This window comes from Venturia canescens, chromosome 7 (genome assembly GCF_019457755.1).
Source record: "Venturia canescens isolate UGA chromosome 7, ASM1945775v1, whole genome shotgun sequence".
Taxonomy (NCBI): Eukaryota; Metazoa; Arthropoda; class Insecta; order Hymenoptera; family Ichneumonidae; genus Venturia; species Venturia canescens.
Window position 1 is genome coordinate 1,670,165 of NC_057427.1, and position 21,399 is coordinate 1,691,563.

Consider the following 21,399-nt stretch of genomic DNA (forward strand, 5'->3'; position numbering starts at 1 on the left):
TTGTTATTGTCTACGTTTTTCATAAATTTCGTAATAAGCGTTCACTCGTTATATGGAAAGATAAACGATTTTTTACGCATTGTCTGTATAACTCGGTGTATTTTTCTGCATATTTAAACACGTTTATCTCAATAACCAATAAGACGAGCCCTTTAAATAAATTTGATTATTTTAAACTCTGTCTAAATTTCAATACTTAAGAAAATCGTTTCGTGCATGACTTAATTCGATGCTTTTTCTAGTTTAGATTTTGGAGATAACGCGATTTAATCATATTGGATCGGACTCGAGTGGTGGGTTTGGTGAAAGAAAAAATCGATGAAACGTTCCATGGTATTATTTTTCTAGATAGTTAAAACAAGTCGTTTCGTAGTTTCGAGGGTATGGTATGGACCAATCGTCCAGCCTCACCTCGGATTGTCGAAATTGAAATTTTTCGTCACGGTTCGATCGATCACGAAAAAGCTTTGTCAGCGGACGCGAGACGATGGGAGAAAATCCGCTGAAACGGCCTTTTTGTAATGGGCCGAATAGTGTCGGAGAATTTAACTCTTCCGCACTAACAGTATGCGAGATACCGATTGGTTCCATGTCGTTGAAGGTACGGAAGAGATTCGGAGATATTATCGAATTTTAGGCTGTTTGGAAACTTTCGTGTTCCTCCAAGGATTATTTTTCTTAACGTTATTGCGAATTTTTGATCTCACTATTTGTTTAAGTTGACGTCTGACTTTTGCAAAGTCATCTTCCATGGAGGGTCTTGTGTTGAAAAATTCCTCGGCCTCTGAAGATGGATCAGAAATTCAATTACAAAATATTCAATCGAATATGAGACGTTGCGTATATTTTCTTCAAAAAGTCAATCAAATAATGTTTTGGAAGCTTGTTATTACCGCGAAAGCGTTGGTCGTCGGCGACAAAGAAAAAAGTATCGCTGATGTCATTCGTTCGGTCTTTTGGTTCACAGGTGAGCTGATCCACCGACGTTATCGGAACCGGGGGTTCGTCTTCGTCAGACGATGAATCGTGCACGAAAGAATTTTTCACTCCATTTTGCTCCGATTTCTTTTGCGTTGCATATTCATCTTTACTGTCTGTGAAAAAATAAAAAATACGGTTCAGACTGGAGAATTTGATCAATACGGAATTTCAGAATGCGGGTGAACAAACTTTTATCGTTGTTCGGCGCAGTCCCAAATGATTTCAAGAGACTGAATTCTTCTTGGGTGTTGAGGGCCTCGGTTAGATTTTCCGAAACCTCGTAAAATACTTCGCTGGAAATGGGAATCGGCGTTTCTTCTGCTTGAGCGACAACGTTAGTTGATTTAATTTTTTTTGCTTTCGAGACAGGCTTTTCCATGACCAATTCGTGATCCTGGTGACAACTCGAGGTTGGATCGTAACGAATCATTTTGTTTTGTTTTTTTCCTGGAATTTTCTCGTCCCTTGTTTTAAACGGCTTTCCCAACACATTTTCCAGTATGTTCAATTGCCATTTCTTCTCGTTCTCAACTTCTGCCGCCATCGGATCGCTCTGGGTTCTCTCTTCTTCTGTTTCCTCTGCTTCCTCATGATCGAGAAACCGCTCGTCGATAACGAAGCGTGCGTCTCCATTTGGATTGCTCAAAGACATTTTTAACTGCATTTTTGAGGAAAAGAAAAATAAAATCATCAGCTCGGTATCGCGGAGGTATAAACTACCCTAGCGAGAAACAATCTTTGGACGATGCATCGACAAAATTGCTACCTTGGCATTGCGTTTTTCGTCGTGCTGAAATTTATCCATGTTCCAGTCTTCCTGATCGTCCGAGTTTTCATCATCGTGGAAGAGAGACACACGGCGTCCAGCCATGGGACTGCTCGTTCCTTTTTCATGGTCAACGGTAGAATCAATGTCCTCCGAAAAAACGACTTTTTTATTTCTACGGATGCTGTCCTGAGAAAGAGTTGTCGTTGATGAATACAAAATATGATGTTTATCAACGAGACAAAGAAAACAAATTGGAGTGGTTCTTACCACGTCCTTTAGAGCTTGACTTATCAATTTTTCGTGCAATTTGAAAGTCTGCCTTTTCTCTTTGACCGAAGCTTGTCGTTTTATTTCTGATTGAGGGACAACTTTATTTTCTTGTATTTTTGGTTGTCGCAACGCTTTGGAGGGAGGTTCTGCGATATTTCGCAAACTCGTTAACGGTCTTTTATTTGAGACAGGCTCCGTACTCAGGGCAGGATCCTCCAAAAAATGTGGTAAACTCGTGGATTCCGTGACCGGAGACTCAGCCCATTCTGTATCCTCGAAATCAAACTTTCTCTTTGTACCTTTACTTTTTATGCCGGTGGATAATTTGATATCTATTTCATGCGTGGCCTGATTTCCGGCACAGCCTCCGTGGTCAATGTTTGTACCAAATTTTGGACTGGAAGCATTATTCGCTCCTTTGGCTGCTTCTTCCCTTTCTCGCTTCAGACGATCCAAATAACTTTCTTTGGCTACTTGTACGTCAATGCTCCAACCTTCCGACGTTTTATTATTAGCTGCTCTGAAACCTGTTGATAAAGTTAGCTGTGTTACATTTTCCGCCTCGAGTAGACTTAAAAATTCATACAATACAATTTTCAATACTGACACGCGTTCAAGTTCCTGTCTGTTGTTGTAATATTGAGAAACCCAATTTTTTTTCCATCGTTCTGAGTTTTCTCTTTTATATCGACATTTGTAACTGTCCCATACTCTCCGAACAGTTTCTCCAAATAATCTTTATCAACATCAGTCGACAAGTTTCTCAAAAACAGTCGATGATTTTTTTCCATTTTGTAGTGACAACAAAATATCAAATACTTATTCTTGTTTATTGCCGTCGTATTCCGGCAAAACGTTTTATATTCGAATTCTCGAATTTGCTATTATTTTGTATGGAGTTTTACTTGGATACACTTTTATTTATTCAAATTGCACGAAAATTGATTGAGATAAACATTGTGATAAATTATTACTGCTCGTCGCGTGTGTGTTACTGCTTGACTCGCTCGATATGAACACGTGCACTCGGTCGTGCACCGAAGCCACGGTCCTGACGGTCCATACAGAAAAAATTTTTTTACTACATTGACCGCTAGAGGCGCAGCTATCTTATAGACAGACCTACCCCCACCACCAAAATTTGAGCAGATTTTTCAGACCTGTATCTCGATTATATCGATGGATTTGAAAAAAATAATAATCATACAATAATGAAAACGTTGAAAATTGAATTCCTCACTACTCCTTGAATGAGTTGACTATTAATATGTGTACTGAATTTAAAAAGTCCATATGTATCTTAAAGGAGTATGTAGAATAGCTATATAATTTTTCAAAATTTTCTATTTTTATTGCAATAATCGATAGAAAAAATCGATATATCGAAAATCAAATAATTAATCGATGAGTCGAATACGCAAGATATATATATATATATATGTAACACATTGTTTCCCCCTGGTGGGAAAATAAATAATTACGATTATCGAAGATTAAAAAAAATTACGAAAAAATCAAAGTTAAAATATGGCACCGGTGACAAACTTTCTTCGAAAATCCATCAATAATAACGAGTTTTGGTGTTCCTCAATCTTATTACCATTTTGTGATATAGTTGCTTCTGAAAAAACGGAATCTTGCACTATTTAAGAGCGTGTTTCGGCGTGATCATTTCTTTTTTTACAGAAAAAGTGACTAATTTTGTTTTCGTTTCGAACGATTAACCTACAAAAAAAACGTACGTGTGATGAATTCTGTTATATCGATAGGTAAAATATTTAAGGATTATTTTGTATTAAGAATGAGATTATTGGAAGTGCGACTGGAAGACAACTTTTTTATGACGACGTTGGATATTGTTTGTAATTTTGAAAATGTGGACAAGTGACATAACCTATACAAAAATCATTATAAAAACACGTTTCACTTTTGAATTTGAGCTTATAATACTTTTTATCAGGATATCATTGCATTTTACTCTTCATCATTTATAAAGTATTAACAAAAATTCAAGAAAAAGATTTCACAATCTTTTCAGCAACCAAAAAGAACTTGACTGGTAGTGTTTGTTTATTGTTGCAAAAAGACCGGAATCAGATATTTTACAAATATTATCAGTAAACACATAGCAATACAAAAAAAATTACAATTCTTGTCAAAAAGGTCTAATTCAATTATACTCGAAAGTTGAAAAATTGCACATTATGTTTCAATTTTTTACAAATTTGCACAATGAAAATTCACAAAGTTCATCTTTTCAGGAATTTTTATCAGTCTAAACACGATTCAATGAGCAGTTCCAAGGATGACCAAGACGATCAGGATCCTGATTATGCAAGACCGGGTCGCAGCAATGAAACACATCAAAAGTTTTTTGAAGAAACTGGTAAAGAAATTTCTCCTTCACTAAATACAATAAAAATACTATTAAAAAACTATTAATGATGAAGGTTTCTTATTAATTTAAAGCACGTGCAAATGTCGCAAGAAAAATCACAGCAATCGTGGAGAAGGAGTTTTCACAGGAAATTGAGGCAAAAGAAAAAGAAATATTGGAGATAGATGAGAAATTGCACAATGCTCTCAAAACCCTCCATTTTCTGCGTTATGTCATAATAACTGATTTTTACAATCGCAAACAATGTCAGGCTGCTCCATCGGTGGGAGAATGCAAGCAAACACAAATTCATCCAGCAATTAAGCAAATGATTGGCAAAGCTCCAAAAACCGAGAATTTCTTGAACCAAGAAATTGCGTTAACGATTTTGCCCGATGAAGGAGCTAAAAACAGGGGAGATGAAATTTCGAATGTGAGCGAAATCGAAAAACGCCTCACTACTAATTCAAACGATTCCAGTGAGGACTTTTTAAGAGGAAAAAAAAGTCTTGGCAAAAGATCTAAAGAGGATTTTGCTTCGGAAAATGGACCACCCAAAAAAGTTCCGAGATATGTTCCACCGAGAAGCTCGCTTCCCGAACCTCAAGTCCCTTCTCGGGGTGCTCGTCACAAAGTTCGAAAAAGAATGATTGTTGGCAATATCTCAAAATGGATTTCTCCCGACTGGAGAGAGGACGCGGCTAGTCACAAATGGACGGTGTACGTGCGAGGCGATAAAGAAAATTCTGATATCTCCGACTTCGTCGGGAAAATACGATTCTTCTTGCATCCTAGTTATCGACCTAACGACGTTGTTGAAATCACGTAAGTTTTATTTCCTTTGATACTCGAAGTTCGAACTATTCATCGACATTTCGCTGATAAAATTATTTATTGACAATTAGAGGATGGAATTGCTCGTGAAAAATCGATTCGGTAAAATTGAAGGAATCTCAAATTATTTGGTACATAAAAAAACAAAATTGTTTTTCAGATCGCCACCATTTCATTTATCACGACGTGGCTGGGGTGAATTTCCGGTTCGCGTGCAATTGCACTTCAAAAATTCTGTCAACAAGCCGATGGACATAATTCATTATTTGAAACTCGATAGGACGTATACCGGTCTTCAAACACTCGGTAAACCATTAAAAAATTCATCCAACAACGTTATTTTTGTCTCATTGATTATAATTATATTTGCTAATGAATAAATATCCGAAAAAAGGTTCCGAGACCGTGGTAGACGTTTGGATAAAAACAGGTGAAGAAATAGTGGAAAGTAACATGGAAAAAGCTGACGGTTCGAAAAACGGAATTTCCGGAGATTTGACTGCCACAATAAAGGAAGAACCGATGGAAACATCAGAAAAATCAGATAGCAACAATGATTCCACATTCGAATTCGTGGTGTGCGAACAAAGTATTAAAGTCGAAAACGAAATAAAGGAAGAAAGACCTTCGCACGTTTATTTCGAGCATGATTATGTGAATTTTCCAGCCATCGACACCATGAGAATGTTGGAAAACGAAAATAACGTTACCATTTCACATTCGCCTCCACGAAATAAAGAAAACCTTGGGATTGAATCGCGATCTAGCGCGACAGAAATTCCTACTCGAGCATTGAACGGAAATTCGAAACTGGAAACGATGGATTCGAGTTCAAATATTTCTATCAGCCAAGACGTCAAAACGATGGCCTCCAACCTTGAAAATTCTTCGTCGAAGTTGCGACCTTTGAAAATAGCGATTCCCGAAGCTTTCGAAGGACTCCGCAAAACTACAAATGTGCCAATTTCACAAAAAAAGCAAATCCTTGTGATGCGCGACAATAAATTTGTTCCTGTTAATTCAATGAACGTAACGAGCAACAAAAATTCTCAAATTTCCACAATCGTATCGACGATCGTTTCCGATGGTTCGAATTTAACGAAAAACTTGACTGCCCGCTCGAACGTTAGTTTATTGAAAAAGCCCACCGGTGGAAATAAGACATCGATGCTTTTGACCCTGAATCAAACGAACTCGTTGCTTCTCGATTCTTCTAACACTATTCCTGCTCTCAAAATCGTCGAACCCGGTGCAACGAATGATCGAACAATGTGTCCTGTTGACCATAAAATGTCACATCGTCCTAGCGTCCAAATTTTATCAAAAGTAAAAAATAATGGCGAAGAATCTTCGCAGCATTGGTTGGACAACTTAAAATTCACGACAAAACCGAAAATTACTTTGGGAAAGGATCGAATTGGAACGACCAGCAAAAAAGAACATTACAACGAAATATTACGGTAAATTTTTTTTAACAACATCGTCAGCCGTGTTCTGGTCCTCGCTCCTTTCCCTTTGTTTTCATTCTGGAGTGCTTTAATTTTCCTCGGGATCTTCCACTGTGGAGTCCAAACCTCTGAGTTAAAGTATTGGTTGAAGCTAATAAGATTCTTTCATCAACATTTATTTTTCTGAACAGTTCGATCGATGAAGTTGAAATACGTGATGTTTCTGCGCTCGTACGTTTCGTAATACGACGGCTTCCCCTCGTAACGGAAAAGGCCACGGACCCGGAGTACAGAAATCTTCATCCTTATGCCACGCCAAGTGAGAACGAATTTCTAGAAAGTAATGTTGGTAAACAACGAGCTCTGGAGGTGAGTTTTTTATGAGTTTCAGTAGAACATTTCCTTTGTAAAATTTATTTCAATATATTTTTTTACTCAAAATCTCTTACAGTGGTATCGAGCGAAGCGTGTGAAATCATTCCTGAAGAAAAAAAACATTCCGGAGGAGTTGCAATGGAGCGTGAAAGAAATAATGATGTGGTCGCGATTGCACGGATACACGCCATTGCGCTCATTACCGAAAATGGGGATAGGAAATTCGGGTGTAAAATCATCGGAGAAAAATCTGCCGGAGGATATACCAGAAACCACAACGTGCACGTTCACCGAGCCGACTGGACTTTTGGAATTTTTACGTAAAACAAAAGAGATCAAATTAGAATTAGGAGCGAAAAAGAATGAAGATGATCACGTCGAAATAATCGACGTGATTGATATTACTAGTCCTGAACGAATCAGCAGAGCTGTCAAAGCAGAAAAAAGTCATGAGAAAAAAAACATTATGTCTTTGGGGATACCGGAAAAAATAGTTCCTCTCCAATCGTATGTTTGCGATACGACGAGAAAAATTGGTCTAAAACTTGAACCAGAAGAAATTCTCCCTGGTGTGTTGCACTGCGCACCTGCGAGAATGATCGTTAAAGCCGTCCAATGTCTTTTAGAGGATCTTCTGAGGTCTTCACTTGCCAAAGCCTGGGAACGCAGCGTTGACGGAGGGTCAGTTAATAGATATTTATTTTTATTTCGTGCTTCAAGCTTATTTTTATTAATATTCATGCGGAAGTGAGTTGATTTTAAAATTGCAATAATCCCTTCACAGGAGTCCGGATACGATAACCGTAGAAGATGTTCGCGGAGCTATTCTCAATCGTGAAGAGTTTGACGTATTCACGAACGAGGGTCTGGGCTCTCACTACTGTCTTGACGACTGAACAGTCCAAACAAACAGGAACAACCGATTTAATTTTTTTTTTTTTTTAACGGCAGGAGAACTGCCTAAAATCGTACGCGAGACGTCGTGTTTTAAAATTATTTATTCGCTCATTAATTCTTAATATTATTCCCATCCAACGGGAATTCGATGACGACGAATTTCATTCTCGAGCCACTTTTTTATCGGCTCGTAATAACGCAGCAACGATCTTGCCGTTATTTCCGGTGATCCGGAAGTCGCTAGAATCCACTCGCGCCAACCAATGCTACTTCCGCGGCTCATCAGTGATCTATCGGAAATTCAAGCAATGACAATTGAGGTAACACTCAGAGGCTTCTCATTTCGACAATAGACATGCAAAATGTGTTATACAAACAAAAACAAGTTCCTCCGAACGAATAGCGAGGAATCCTCATAATTCGTGGAATTCCATTTACTTCCGTTTCTATCTCATGTTCACTAAACAATGATCTTTTTCGTATTTTTTTTGTAAATAAATCAGATTTTTTTTTAATTAAATTTTTTAATTTTTCAAATCCATATTTATCGAGCCGTGGAAAACGTACCTCAATCTTTTCGTCGCCTTCTTCGAACCGTAAATATCGCAGCGATGCAATTCCATGGAAAATTTTGGATCGCCGATCCTTCCGGTCAGTCCAGCTTCGCACATACCGTCGAACAATTGATATTGCAAAATATTGCCGAGAAAATATCTACGTTTTTGCAAAACCATTCGGATCAATAGTTACTCCGATATAACAACGAAGCCAATTAACTGAGAATTTATATTTTCTAAGCACCTCACGTAAGGTGTATTGCTGATAATGTGAAATTTTGCAGAAGGATCAAAAAAGGAATCGTCTCTTGGACTCGGTGGTTCGATTCCCATGTATCGTTTGTGCATTTTCCACCAAAGGGAATTGTAACTGGATGAATTTTCTTCGGCAGCGAATACCTTCCATCGCCATTTATCCATGAGAAGTGCGTAAGGGAGTTCCGGCAATTTAGCGAGTGCCTGGCTCAGCAACAAGCCCAAATCTACAATTTTCTATTCATTATTGTCGAAAGATTTTTTGACACTTGTGATTTTTTTGAAGAATCATAGAGCCGAGCTACCGTTAGTTAAAATTGCGTCTTCCGCAAGCCCGAGGCGTTGCAAATGTTGTGGCGTCATGACCCCTAACATCACAGAGTCTCCTATAGCCTCATGAAATGCAGAATTGACTCCGTTCTGTTATGCACGACAGAATATTCGTTCTGTTAAAACTATAAGAAAAAGTTCAATCTTCTTAAGGATTTAACGTTACCTGGAAAATCGTTGGTTGCTTTTCATACGCCATGTAATATTGTATGTGGCCGATTTCGTGATGAATAACGTTGAAGTCATAAGCGTTTATTCCCAGACAGGCGATAACGCGATAATCGTTTTGTTCAAACATGTTCACAGCTGTCGCGTGACAATTTGCCTCGGTGGAATTATTTTCCGTGAAAATTGAACGTGACCAAAATTCTCTGGATAATTGGGGGAATCCTAAAGATACGTAGTAGTCTTCGGCGTGTTCGACCATCGCTTTTACCGTATAATTTTTTCGGAGCAATGACTCCGTGATGTGCAAAAAATTTTCTTCCTTTGATAGAATTAAATCGATTAGAGATGACCAATTTTGCGACCATAAGTCCCCTTCGTAAAATGTAGTGAGAGAAAATGGTCAATATTTTATTTAAAATCAATTTATATTGGTTTTGGAATAGTTTCAATGAATATTGACCTAAGAGGTGAGCTGGTATAGGTCGATGGGGATGAACCGCTTCCGGATATAATTGATGAAGTCGAAATCTGACTACTGCGTGAAGCAGACGATAAAGATGTTCCACTTTTCCGTACAAATTTTCAATGAAATCTTCCAAATTCGAAATTTCTAATTCTTCTCGCCAGCACGCACCAATGTCGCTGTAACCTGTTGAAATTATTTTGTAAAACAACGGTACTTTGTAATTGTACTGAAAAAAGCTTTGTTACGCTACCGTTATTTCGAGCTGCGGAGTTTTGAAGATTGATCGAAAATTCGAATAATTTCTTCACACCGCTCATTTCGTTTCGCCAACTCGTCCAGGCCCATCGCAATTCGCTTTCGTTTCTTGAAACGTCAATTCATTTTATTTTCAATATCTATAAACTGAGTCTACGAATTTTTAGTGTAAGAGCCATTTTCCTCTAACAATTTATTGGAAAAAATTATTAATTTTATAATTGCATGTTTGTAAAGATAGCAAAATGATTTTTTTAGATTATTGCAAATTTCGAAGAATTGTTATTTTTAAAGAATACTATCGTTTATATAAATAAGTGAAGAAGAATCGTGGGTTTAAATGGAGTATAATCATGTTGGAATTATTTCGTTTTTATTTGAGCATATAAATCTGTATAAATTAATAGTTTATGATTACTCGATCCATGAATTATTGTATTAACGATCCAGCCAATAATGTAGGATTTTTTCTGGTTTTATACCTCACTGAGAATCAAGCTTAATATTGGAGGATTAGGAACTATTTTATAATGAATTGAAAATTGAAAAAAGTTCATTCAGGTAAAATATTTTCTCGTGGTTCCTTGAACGATGCAGACTTCGACACCAACTTCTAGGCTCTCCAAGAACTGTATCCACAGTTTTTGTTTGATAGACAAAGAGTCTCCAGGACCTTTGACCTCGACGAACTTGCATTTTTTATTGACGCGATCCCAGACGGCGAGATCTGGAAATCCAGATTTCCATTGGCTGTAATTGCTGGCTAATCTTTCGCAAATTCCGATGATGCCATTTTTTCCCAAGCATTGAACAAAGTCTTTGAAGTCGTTGGGATCTTCGAAGAGGTTTCCATGCATAAGAGATGTGTAGTGTCGATTTTGGGAAAAATCTTCGCTCATTATTTCACAGAGATCTTCCAGCTGAAGATCTCTCATGAGGTGAAGTTTGTTTTCGATTTCTTCTCGCCGGTTCTCAAAGAAATGAGAGCCGTAGAGATCAAGAGGAGCTTCCTGATAGCATGAGACAAAAGCTCCTGGTACAGGGATTCCATAAATTTCGTTCCACAAGAGAGTTGCAAAGAGAGTGATGGGGAGAGCACCTTCGCAGTGCAAGCCTCCGTTGAAGCCTTTTCCTGTGTAATGAAGGAGTGCGACTTGCTCTACCCGAAGATATCCGACATCTGTGCCACCTATACCTACGGACCATGTGCTCTTGGAGCCGGTGGTGTTGCCCTGGACCATTCTGGCTTCGATTACATTTTCCACAGGGCTAGCGATGGGCAAGAGAACATCTGTACTCGGTTTTGAAACTTCCATCAATTTTTCTTTTGTTGCTGCACTAATATTTGTCTTTCTTGCTAAAATCTTCCTTGCTCTTTCTGACAATTGTGCTCTGTCAGTGTCTGAAAGTCTTTCCCTCTGTAACCCTTCCACTGTTATTTCAGCACTGGCCTCTAGGTTTTTTCTGTGGTGCATTTCTATAAGAGCAAGTTCGGTGTACCAGCGAGTGGGATTGCCAAGAAATTCATTGTTTCGTTTTAACAGAGAACGAAGAATTTGTGCAGCAACTTCAATCCCCTCTGGTGTTTTTTTGAAGCCCTCCACACTTTTTGACAGCACTTTAGCCCAGACATAGTTCACCTCAAAGTGCTTTATGTGAGAGGGCAATGAAGATTTTTTAGGCTGAGTCGACTCTTCTTTTTGGAAAAGCGGGCTCAACCGATCTTGTGCTAATCGGCCTAAGTCACACACTGTATTCCAGTCTTTTGATTCCACAGCACTATAAAGCTTTCTCAGAGCTTCTCTTGCCTCAGAGTATTTCAAAAGATGTTCCCTGTTTCTGAAAATTGGAAAACGTTCTCTAGAAACAGGTGGGTATACTCTATCCCCGAATTTAACTTCAGCAAGTATGCGGAAAGCATCAGTCGTGTGCTCCTTGGGATCTTGATTCGGCATCAAGAGGATCAACATCCGATCCAGGAGATTGAATGACCGATCTGTAACACGCACACAATAGCCCACAGCTGCAGCAATTTTTTCCAGGAGCACGGAACCAGGACTTTTCATGCCAGGGAACAGAGATTTTTTTTTGTTGGACAATTTGACGAGTTCTTCAACAAGTGCAGGTTTGGCACCTTTGTGATTAACCTTGGCAGTTTTGCAGATAGTCCTAATTTCTTCGAGAGATAAAAGACCCAGTAAAGTTGTCACTGCCTCGTTTTTCGTATCGTCGTCAAGAAATTTTGATTTAACAAGCTCTCGAAAAAAAGGGATCAAGTCGTCGGCGATTTCGGGATATTTTATCGACTCAACCTTGTGCCAACCCCGCTTACGCTTTGACAGCCTCGCCAATAGCGATTGCGCTCCCGAGCTTAAGGACAACAATGAGAATACAGCATCCAATTCTTCCGAGTTGAAATATCCGCAGTTTACAGCTTCAGAAAAAACTTTTAACAGTGCCGTTATAAAAAGATTACCATTAGTATCTTTCGGTACTTTTACCGCACCGCTATCATACTTTTTCGAGGGTTCCTTCGTCGAGTTATGGCACTCGATCTCAAACTTTTTCTCTCTGTAATGCGATTCCAAGTCAAATTCTGTGGGAATCATGCCTTCTCGAGCCAAATTCAGGTTTTCTAGAGCCCGAAACACTAAATTTTCATTCAGCTCTTCATCCTCTAATAACTTTCTCGGTGATTTCTTAGGTGATTTTCGCGGCGATTGATCCGGGCTTGACGATATTTTTCTTCTCTTTGTTGGAGTTTTCAAAACTTCGGGAAATTTCCTAGTATTTTCTTTCGTTTTGGCCATCGCGAAGGCAGAGGAACTTTCCGAATTCATAATTCACCGGCGCCCTTGAAGGTTATTCATACGCGCGCTCCATATCAGCCGTTTTCGAATTCACTTCGTACTACTTTTATTCATTCGTTTAAGCGTACGAGATGATAATTATACACGTATTTTAGTGGCATTCCCATTGACTAATTACTTTTATTCACTTATATTAATTCATGAAAGAAGATCGTGCTTGTTTGTTTACACACCGGTTTGACAGTTGCGGACGCTCTATTGTTTGCATGAGTGCGTGCAATAAGAATGGTAGAAAACGACGGTTATATGCTTCTCTCCACGGCGGTATAGTTCAATTTTTTCTTATACTTATTCCGACACAGATTTGAGTTCTTACAATTAACGGTAGAGAAATACTTCGAATAATGAGAGGAAAACGTCAACGGGTAACTTTTTTCTCGCGAATTATACTGTGTCTATACAAAAACGTTTTTTTCACGACGCTCTTTTTGCTGTTGTATTTAGGATGATGCTTTCTTTCAAGAAAATTCATTGTTTGTATTATTCAACGCTGCCACATCCATCGTACATGTTTTCATTAAAGAACTCGACAATTAATTTTCGAATGTATTTCGTTATAATAAAAATTTTTAAAAAATGCGAATGGTCAACTGTAAAAAAATTACCGTGACTTGGACATAAAAATCTTCAAATCCGGTTCCCCGTGATAACATTTCCAGTGTCCCATTTCTGTTCTGCAAACTTGGAGTGACGCGTATCGCGTCATGAGCTCATGCGAGACGTTTGTGAAGGCCCTTTACGAAAGTGTTGATAAAATAAGAATAAATCACTTTGTCGCTATTGAATATAGAAAAATATAAAAATATTGAAAACTACAGAATTTGATCAGCCGAATAAGCGGGTCCTCTGCAGAGTAAACGGATCATTCTCGCGGCCGGTAGAGAATCATCACGATAGGAATTGAGTTTGGAACAAATTTGATTTTTCCACTGGTTTTTCGCCATGGAAAATTGTCTCTTCAGCGAAAAAATTTCTCTCGAAGGTTGCGTAGACGATTCCCACTCTAAATGGACGCTTACACGATTCATGAGCAGAAGCTCATTATTCATTTTTTCCAACAAGTTTTCGAGCTCGAAGCAGTCTAAAAAAATTCTGGTATAATTCGAATGAAGAAAAATTGGAGCTGTCAGAGGGGTTTCGTTGATCGACTTACCCGTGAAATTTGAAGCTTCAACGATAGCAGCGATTATTAAATAAGCGACAGTAAAATTCATAATGATTTTTTTTATTTCCCTTACACCGATCGAATGTTTTATTTCAAATTTCCATTGAGAGGCGTTGGACGATTTTTCACGTTATTTAAAAAAGAATTTTAAGCTGAGGCTTCGGGAGTACAGAATTCCGGTTCGAGGAGGAAGATCTGACTGGCGATGCACCCCAAACGTTTCTTCCTTTTTATCACTTCGATATAATCGATCCGATTGCGCGCGCTTTGCCAATCATTCGACACCGAGTTTAATTCTCTCCTCTTTCTTGTTTTTCTCCTGCTCCTCCTCGTCCTTTATTTCTTTTGTTCCTCGTCACGTGTTCGAGGATCACCCGCGACAAATCGAATGATATATAACAGCCTTTTATTGACTCGCTCGGCTCGAATAACAAACCCGAGAGAATTCCTTCCCAAACGAGAATTTATTTCTCTCTTTCTTTATCCCCGAGGATCATTCCTCGAGAACTCAAGTGCGAGCTGAGCACTGCTCAGGCAATTTTCCTCCCCTGCAGCTCGCTTGGGCATCGCCAGTAGAATGTACCAAATTAATTAAGGGGATGTGCGAGTGGGAGGAAAACCGGTGAGAGAAAAAATCAACATTTCAAGAGCCTCTCGATCGTTTGACACCGCACGATTGACACCGCGAATCATGCGAAAATCGATATTCATTTTGCCTCGTTCGATTTTCCACTCGAACCAAATTCCGGTCTATTGGAAGCAGAGTCGTGATTTTTCGTAACCTCGCGATGGATGCGCTCGCGTCGTCAAATTGCTCCGTTGATCGTTGTAGCCTCGCTGGATTGGGCGAGGTCATTCGACGACATACCGGAGAGCCAGAGCCTGAAAAATGGAGAAAAAGAAAATCAGTCCAATTGCCAAAGCGATAAAGAAAATGGGGAAAAACTTTCGAGTTCTTTCGTCTGAGTATTCAAACTGTCTGAAGACCAAACAAATGGCAATTAAATGTTTTTAAAACTTTGATTCGAGGATGAAATTGCAAAGCGGACGTTGGCTCTTGCCGCATCGCCGAGCGGCGAAGAAAACGATCATTTCTATGAGAATTTCTGCAATGCTCTCAGTCGCAGTTCTTCCGGACGGAACGAATCGTGCCTCGGAAACGAAAAAGAGATAAAATAGCATTCGTGTACGGAAATCCTATAACTCGAATCCACTACCACACATCGGTGACACAGATAAATTATCCCAAATGTTCGCCCCACGAAAAACTCGATAAAAAAAGCCTAAAAATTCAGTGCATTTTGGTGTAAAATGTAAATATTTTCTCATCGCCAATAAAGACTTTTGTAGCAACGATAAAAAAATGTCGCAACAACTTTATTGAATTATTCGATAGATCGATCATCGTGGCTCATCCCGAGGAAGAAGAAAAAACGTAAAGTAGCAAGAGAAGAAAAAAAAAACAAAAAAAATTGAGAAGAAAAAAAAAACAACTGACAATTGACGTTGAACGGTCAATCCCCGTGGTTATCTATCAAAACGAGATTTTTTAACAGCGCTCAGTCGTGTTAAACGAATTAGTCGGATATCGTAGATTTTATAACATTGTATTTATAGTTATATTGATATTTAGTAGGATTCATTTATCAGGGAAGTGTCGAAAGAATGGGAAACGTAATTTTTTACTCGTATTGATGATTTATATGTGCAAACGTGAATCCGTGGCTCGCCGATCTCGTTCGTACAACGAGACTTCAATCGTTCTCAATAAAAAACACGCTTTTATCAACCTTCTTCAAACCTGAAGCCCAGAAAACGTCGAAGTTTCATCCAATCATACTTTTCTACTATGACGGCTGAAAGAAGCTCACCGAGCAAATGCGATATCACATAATTTACAGGTAAATGAAATAAGGTCAAAAGCGTAAAGCGCGAATCGATTTTTGGCCTTCGGTCTGCTGTCATTATTAATTGAATTTATCACTCGCTCGCCGGGAAGAAATGGAGAAAAATATTTCTCAAGCTTCTCGTTTTCATTGATCCTCGAAAAAATGCTCAAGATATCCGAAAACGATGATTTGACGAACGATAAATGATTTCAGCGTGTTTTGTATGATGTTGTACGCAGCAAGAGGACCGGGACAGTTGGTCGGAGAGGTAATTGACAGTTCGGAATTCGGGGACTCCCCCGTCGACTGGTCGGGTGAGTATGCGAGAAAAGCGGTAGGTTTAACGGGAGCGGACATTTATCGGGATTCCGAATGGAAGGGGCGCTCGAGGCGGGCCCTTTGCTCAGTAACTTTGAGTTCGGATACAGGAAAGGAAAAGACTTTAGGCGAGAAATCGACGTCTTATTTTCCTGGATCAACGAATTATTCGGAGACTCATAAATATCGAAGGGGAAACGTGGAAAAGCCGATCGAACGTGATCCGTTGGAAGACGAAAAATGGCAGCCTCCTGCTGGGCAGCCCAGGGGAACTACGAGGCTTCGTCCAGGCTCGTCAGCCTCTCAATCTCGCCGTCAAAGTCCTCGGATCCCCGAAAAACTTCACAGAAAAGAAATATCGCGCGGAAGAATAGACGAACGAGTGCGGGAAATCGGTGAACGAAACTCGCACCGAAGAAACGAACGGAGCAGAGTGACCAAGAGGAACTTCGACCGGAGGATCTTCCGGGCCAACGTCCCCGGAAGAAATCTCTTGGGTTTCGAGGCTCCTCAAAATCCCTACAATCGTGCTCCATCGTTTGAGAATCCGGCTCCGCACAGGAAGAGATCCGCCCGCGACGGGCCCTCCGCTATGCTGTCTTTCAAGGCTCACATGCACCACGACGTTAGAAACATAGGGAACAATTTTCGTCGAGGAATTTCCAACGGGAACGTTCGTTTCGTCAATCCTGGCGGTTCACCGATCGATTCCGCGGACTCGTCCCGGTTCGTCGACGACTCTGAAAACCCAAGCTCATCGCGCTTCGATTCCCGAGAATCTTTCCAAGACAACTCACCGGATTATCCCCGAGCCCCGAATTATCGAAACGCTCCTGACCGATCGCCGGATAGTTTCAACAGCGATCTCTCCGAGCTCGGACGTTCCGGGACGGAGGAAGATGACGCTTGGAATCTTGACGACGACCCCAATCCCGCGATGGCTGGGTCGCTCGATGACGTTGACGAGTATCAACTTCCCGACGGCGAATGGAGCGTCCCTGACAGCAAACGCTCCCGGCACCGTCAGTCTTATAACGACCCATCGGTTTACCGATATCCACGAGTGGACAGAAAATATTCTGGGATAGAAAATCCGAGCTTTGGCGACGACCCCAATTATCTTGGGCGAAACTCAAGACGGAGCTACGACGACAGAGGGGGCAGAAAATACAGCCTCGAGTACTTGAATCGATACGCGAAAGCTCTGAGTTCGATGGACGAAAAATACTCCAACGACTTAGAGGACGCTTCTTCTCGAGACGAGGATCGCCCGGTCGGTGATTCCGAGGCTCAGAGAGAAGCGACAGATTCCGCGAGCGTGGACGATCCTCCGGTCCAGCCGCACAAGTCCTTGGACGAGATCGAGAGCGAACTCGCCAATGAAAACGACGTTTCGTTGTCCAGCTTGGACGACAACGAATACGGAAATTCCGACAAGGATGAAAGCAGCAATGAAGAACGCTCATTTTCCAAAGTTATCAAGCCCTTGACTCGCCAGCTGCAGAATCTCTTGTCAACGATCCAATTGATCAATGAAAATTTGACGAACGAGCAGCAAGCGGACGAAGACGCGGAGAACAAGCGCGAGATTCGTTCCTCCGTGAAAACCCGACGGAAACGACATCACGAAAGATTGCAGGACGCGATAAAACCCGAGCGGTCACCAACGCCGCGGAACACTTCGCAGCCACAACTGTCTTCGGAGGTAAAACACAAGAGGAATCCCGGCATAATTGAATTTTTCGAAAAAGCTTTTGGCATAGGAAACCACGGTAATCGACCAGCGACGGACAGTACGTTGGCGGGGTTCGTTACGACGGGCACGGATGTCGAGGACACGGAGACTTCTTCCACCGCGAAGGAGGATTATTCTCCTGAAATTGGGGAATCAACCGATCATGCCAAAGGCTTAACCGAACCTGAGTCGACCGACGAAAGCACGGTGAGGCAGGAAATTGCAGAAAAAACGGTCCAAAGAGCGAAATCGATGAGAAAAACGACGGATTCTGAAAAACTGACGACGGTACTTCCCTTGACTTTAGCAACGAGCGCAGATAATTCCAAAACCGAGTATCCATCGATGCCAGAAGCACACGAGTTGATCAGAGTTTCGAACGATTCCAGTGAAGCGAATCAAACTACTGCACCTCCGAGCCCGACAGACGCAGCGGTGACAAACCATCGAACGATAGCTCCACAGTCGCTTGAAGAAAAAAGTAGTTCGAGCTTGACAACTGTCGTGAGAATAAACGTTCCGACGGCTACGAAGATCCCAGTGACTTTGAGAAACATCCTGGCAGCCCGCATGAATAATTCGATCCTCCCGACTCATCGGAGCTGCAACAAATCGCGAATATCTACAATCCCGAGCGAATATCTCTCGTCTACTGTAGGGGCTGCTTTTACCAAAAAATCACGAAATTGCTCGTCAGCCACTCGTCCACTATCAGCCGCGACCAGTCCGAGTCCAGACTTTCCCCCTTCGACCGAAGCTCCTAGTAGCTCGGAAATCGAAGACGCGATATCGACGCTTCCACACGAATCCGAAGGGGAAAGGATCGCGGTTGATTTCTCGGAAATAAAGAAAGCTCATACTTCCGGAGCCCAAGATTTTTTGGTCAAAGTTTTAGCACCAGAGATCATTAGAAATATCACGAGCGAGGGTGTCGTCGTGAGAATACCGTCGGAAAGTCTCTCTTCGTCGGACCCGTTGAAAGACAGAAAAAAAACAAACGTTCAAATGGCGAAGAGTCCTGAACACACGGAAATCGATGGTCACGAGGCCAATGATGTAGCAGCTGAATCAACGCGCAGCCAAGTTTCTGCTGACGAGATTGAGGCGGACAACAGTAAATCCGAGTCATCGAATCGACCTGTCTCGCAATCAACGCTCCACCCTTCGACCTCGCATTCTCTCACTCAATCGAAAGAGCAAGCTCAGAAAGATACTGCCGTGGCGATCAGCGAGGATGAAACCGATGGGCGCGCTCGTGTTGACATTTCGTTCAGGATACCCATACACAACCCTCGAAAGCGGCATGAAAGCTCGTCGAGTGATCCCGAAAATCCAACTCCAGCGAGACCGGAAGGCGATGGCAACGCTTTGGGAAAACCTGAAAATGATAATTCAATCAAGAGATCAGCTTACGAAGGTTATGACGAAGATGCAGATTACGAGGAATACTTAGGAGACTACGATCCGGATGCCTCGGATTATTATGATCTCGGAAGCCCCGAGTCCCCGGACGCTGAAAAAACTTATGCCAAAGCACTTCTCGATGCCTTGGAATCCGACAAAATTTATGAGGACGACTACGAGCCTGGAATCAAGCTCGCTGGTCGAGCGCATCAGTCGTCTAAACGGAACGGGTCTCAAGCGCACGAAGCAAATAACGAGAGTGAGAATAACCGCAACCTCTCGACACCGCATATTTGGTCGAAGCGTTTCGATCGGGAGTCTTTTTATTATCCTAATGTAGGCTGTGCCGACTCTCGAAAAGATCGCTCGAGTTCCCTCTGTCGATTTTCAAAAAGTTTCCAGGCGGAGCGTGACGCCTCGAAAAATCGTCGTAACGTTAAAAAAAGTGAGATCCGATCGAGGAGAAGAAAATTGGGAATAAAATCGCGCGAACGAAGGTCGGAGGAGGTAGAATCATCCCGCTTGAAAAAACTGAGTTCGCCTAGATCGAGCCGAAAGTTACTTTCGATCTCGGATTTCGTGTGCAACAGAAGGTTACTCGGCTTCGGCGAATACGACGATGGCACGGACGAGGAACTGACGACGAATTCGTTCGAAGAATTCGGCCTCGAGGAATACAGTTCCTTTGCTACAGATTTCCCGAATGACAGAATCGCAGGAATAGCATCAACTCCGACTGACTTTTACAATACATTCGAGCCTGAAAATCTGGAAGTCGATGTTGAAGAAACCGACGGAGAACTCGTCACTTTTGCAACGAAATTCAGTCTGCCTCTTTTGTCTTCTCCAATGTTTACTGGACCAGTGCTCGGAGATGACGCCGACATGACGGAGGTGTGGGACCCCGAAATTAGTGCATCGGAATCAACGACTTCGGCGGGGCCGGAGGATTCAGTTGACACTTGTGCCAAAATCCCTCAAAGTGCAGGTGCCTCAAGTTCGCCGACAGAAATGACGTTGCCCACGGAAGAGACTGAAACGATATTGAATGTAGATCAATCGGTTGAACCAATTTCAGACATGGAAACATGGGATTCGACGGAAGGCGAATACGGACAGGAAACCACGGAAAATAGCACCAAAACTACGGGAGAAGAAACCGAAGGAACCGCAACTGAAAGCGACAGTACTACGGAACAAATTCAATCAAAATCGACGAGGAATGCAAGTAGGAAAACCAAGGAACCCGAGAACAAGGAAACGACCGCTCAAACAACTTCGACGCTTTCTGCGTCGTCGACTACCAGCGAATCGAATCAAGTTTCGACAAACACTACGGGAAAACCCGTGGAAACATCCGTCTCAGGAGAAACAACTGCCTCGAGAGTTACGGAGGCTTCATCTACAAATTCATCGACAATAGTTCTATCGAAAACCACCGTTTCGAGAAAGACGCCGAAACAGAAATCACCCACCCCCCGCAATAGCAGGAGTACGAGGACGACTGGCACGATCACGACTTTGCCAGTGAACTCGACTTCTCGCATTTTTCAGACATCGACGTTGCCGCACCATTTTCATGGCAGAAAAAACAGAGCAGGAAGCAAGAAGAATAAACGAAAAAAAAAAACAAAACATAAAATTTTACCAAAAACGACAGAAGCGTCAACCGAGCCAATGGAGGAAGTGACGACGGAAGCGTTTGACATTGCAACGTTGAGTGACGTTGAAGAAACGGAGGCAACGACGATCGATTTCCAAACTATCACTACGGAAAAGACATGGAAAGCTCGCGAACTTCGTCATGTCGAGGGTGACTTGACAGGAGGTGAGTTCATAACAAGTCCGGAATTCGTCATCGAGTCAGAAGAGCCAATTGGATGTGACGATTCACCTGAAACTTATGATTCCTCTCGAACGGAGAACGGGATCGAACGAGACGAATTTGCTTCCAGAATGTTGGAGGGTTATGAAGAAGATTTTGGGGATTCGATGCTCCATGATGGAGCAGATTTGATAATGCCCACAGAAACGAC

General features: G+C 41.4%; 4 protein-coding genes across 8 annotated transcripts in view; 1 reads left to right on the forward strand and 3 right to left on the reverse strand.

Moving 5' to 3' along the window:
* Positions 1-79: 79 nt before the first annotated feature.
* LOC122413598 (probable RNA-binding protein CG14230) lies at positions 80-3,070 on the reverse strand. Its single transcript, XM_043424042.1, has 6 exons — positions 2,628-3,070; positions 2,018-2,547; positions 1,748-1,936; positions 1,171-1,639; positions 894-1,094; positions 80-784 (listed from the first exon to the last, which is right to left on the reverse strand). The coding sequence occupies exons 1-6, from the start codon at positions 2,809-2,811 to the stop codon at positions 624-626; spliced, it is 1,734 nt and encodes a 577-aa protein (XP_043279977.1). The 5' UTR covers positions 2,812-3,070; the 3' UTR covers positions 80-623.
* Positions 3,071-3,532: 462 nt separating this feature from the next.
* Positions 3,533-7,979, forward strand: D12 (YEATS domain containing 2 homolog D12). Of its 2 annotated transcripts, none has more exons than XM_043424610.1 (8): positions 3,533-3,789; positions 4,282-4,406; positions 4,490-5,222; positions 5,392-5,537; positions 5,626-6,691; positions 6,871-7,048; positions 7,131-7,735; positions 7,839-7,979. In XM_043424610.1, exons 2-8 carry the CDS (start codon positions 4,310-4,312, stop codon positions 7,948-7,950), a joined length of 2,937 nt encoding a protein of 978 aa, XP_043280545.1. In that variant the 5' UTR covers positions 3,533-3,789; positions 4,282-4,309; the 3' UTR covers positions 7,951-7,979. The 2 variants fall into 2 exon arrangements, with proteins under 2 accessions (XP_043280545.1, XP_043280546.1); XM_043424611.1 differs by having other exon boundaries at positions 3,533-3,758.
* An 86-nt stretch (positions 7,980-8,065) lies between these two features.
* Positions 8,066-21,399, reverse strand: part of LOC122413929 (angiotensin-converting enzyme-like) — a 30,783-nt gene continuing 17,449 nt past the window's right edge. The window contains exons 2-11 of one of the 4 annotated variants that reach the window (XM_043424618.1): positions 14,006-14,899; positions 13,669-13,933; positions 13,458-13,586; positions 9,978-10,090; positions 9,722-9,910; positions 9,260-9,633; positions 9,069-9,183; positions 8,753-8,990; positions 8,519-8,665; positions 8,076-8,241 (exon numbers count right to left, since the gene is read on the reverse strand). In XM_043424618.1, coding sequence (XP_043280553.1) covers positions 8,076-8,241; positions 8,519-8,665; positions 8,753-8,990; positions 9,069-9,183; positions 9,260-9,633; positions 9,722-9,910; positions 9,978-10,090; positions 13,458-13,586; positions 13,669-13,933; positions 14,006-14,066 — 1,797 coding nt within the window. In that variant the 5' untranslated portion in view covers positions 14,067-14,899. Of the gene's footprint in view, positions 8,242-8,518; positions 8,666-8,752; positions 8,991-9,068; positions 9,184-9,259; positions 9,634-9,721; positions 9,911-9,977; positions 10,091-13,457; positions 13,587-13,668; positions 14,900-15,703; positions 15,789-21,399 lie in introns of those variants that run through there. The other 3 variants (XM_043424617.1, XM_043424619.1, XM_043424616.1) reach the window with 3 other exon arrangements.
* Positions 10,334-13,402, reverse strand: LOC122413927 (fanconi-associated nuclease 1-like). Its single transcript, XM_043424614.1, has one exon. The coding sequence runs from the start codon at positions 12,820-12,822 to the stop codon at positions 10,540-10,542; it is 2,283 nt and encodes a 760-aa protein (XP_043280549.1). The 5' UTR covers positions 12,823-13,402; the 3' UTR covers positions 10,334-10,539.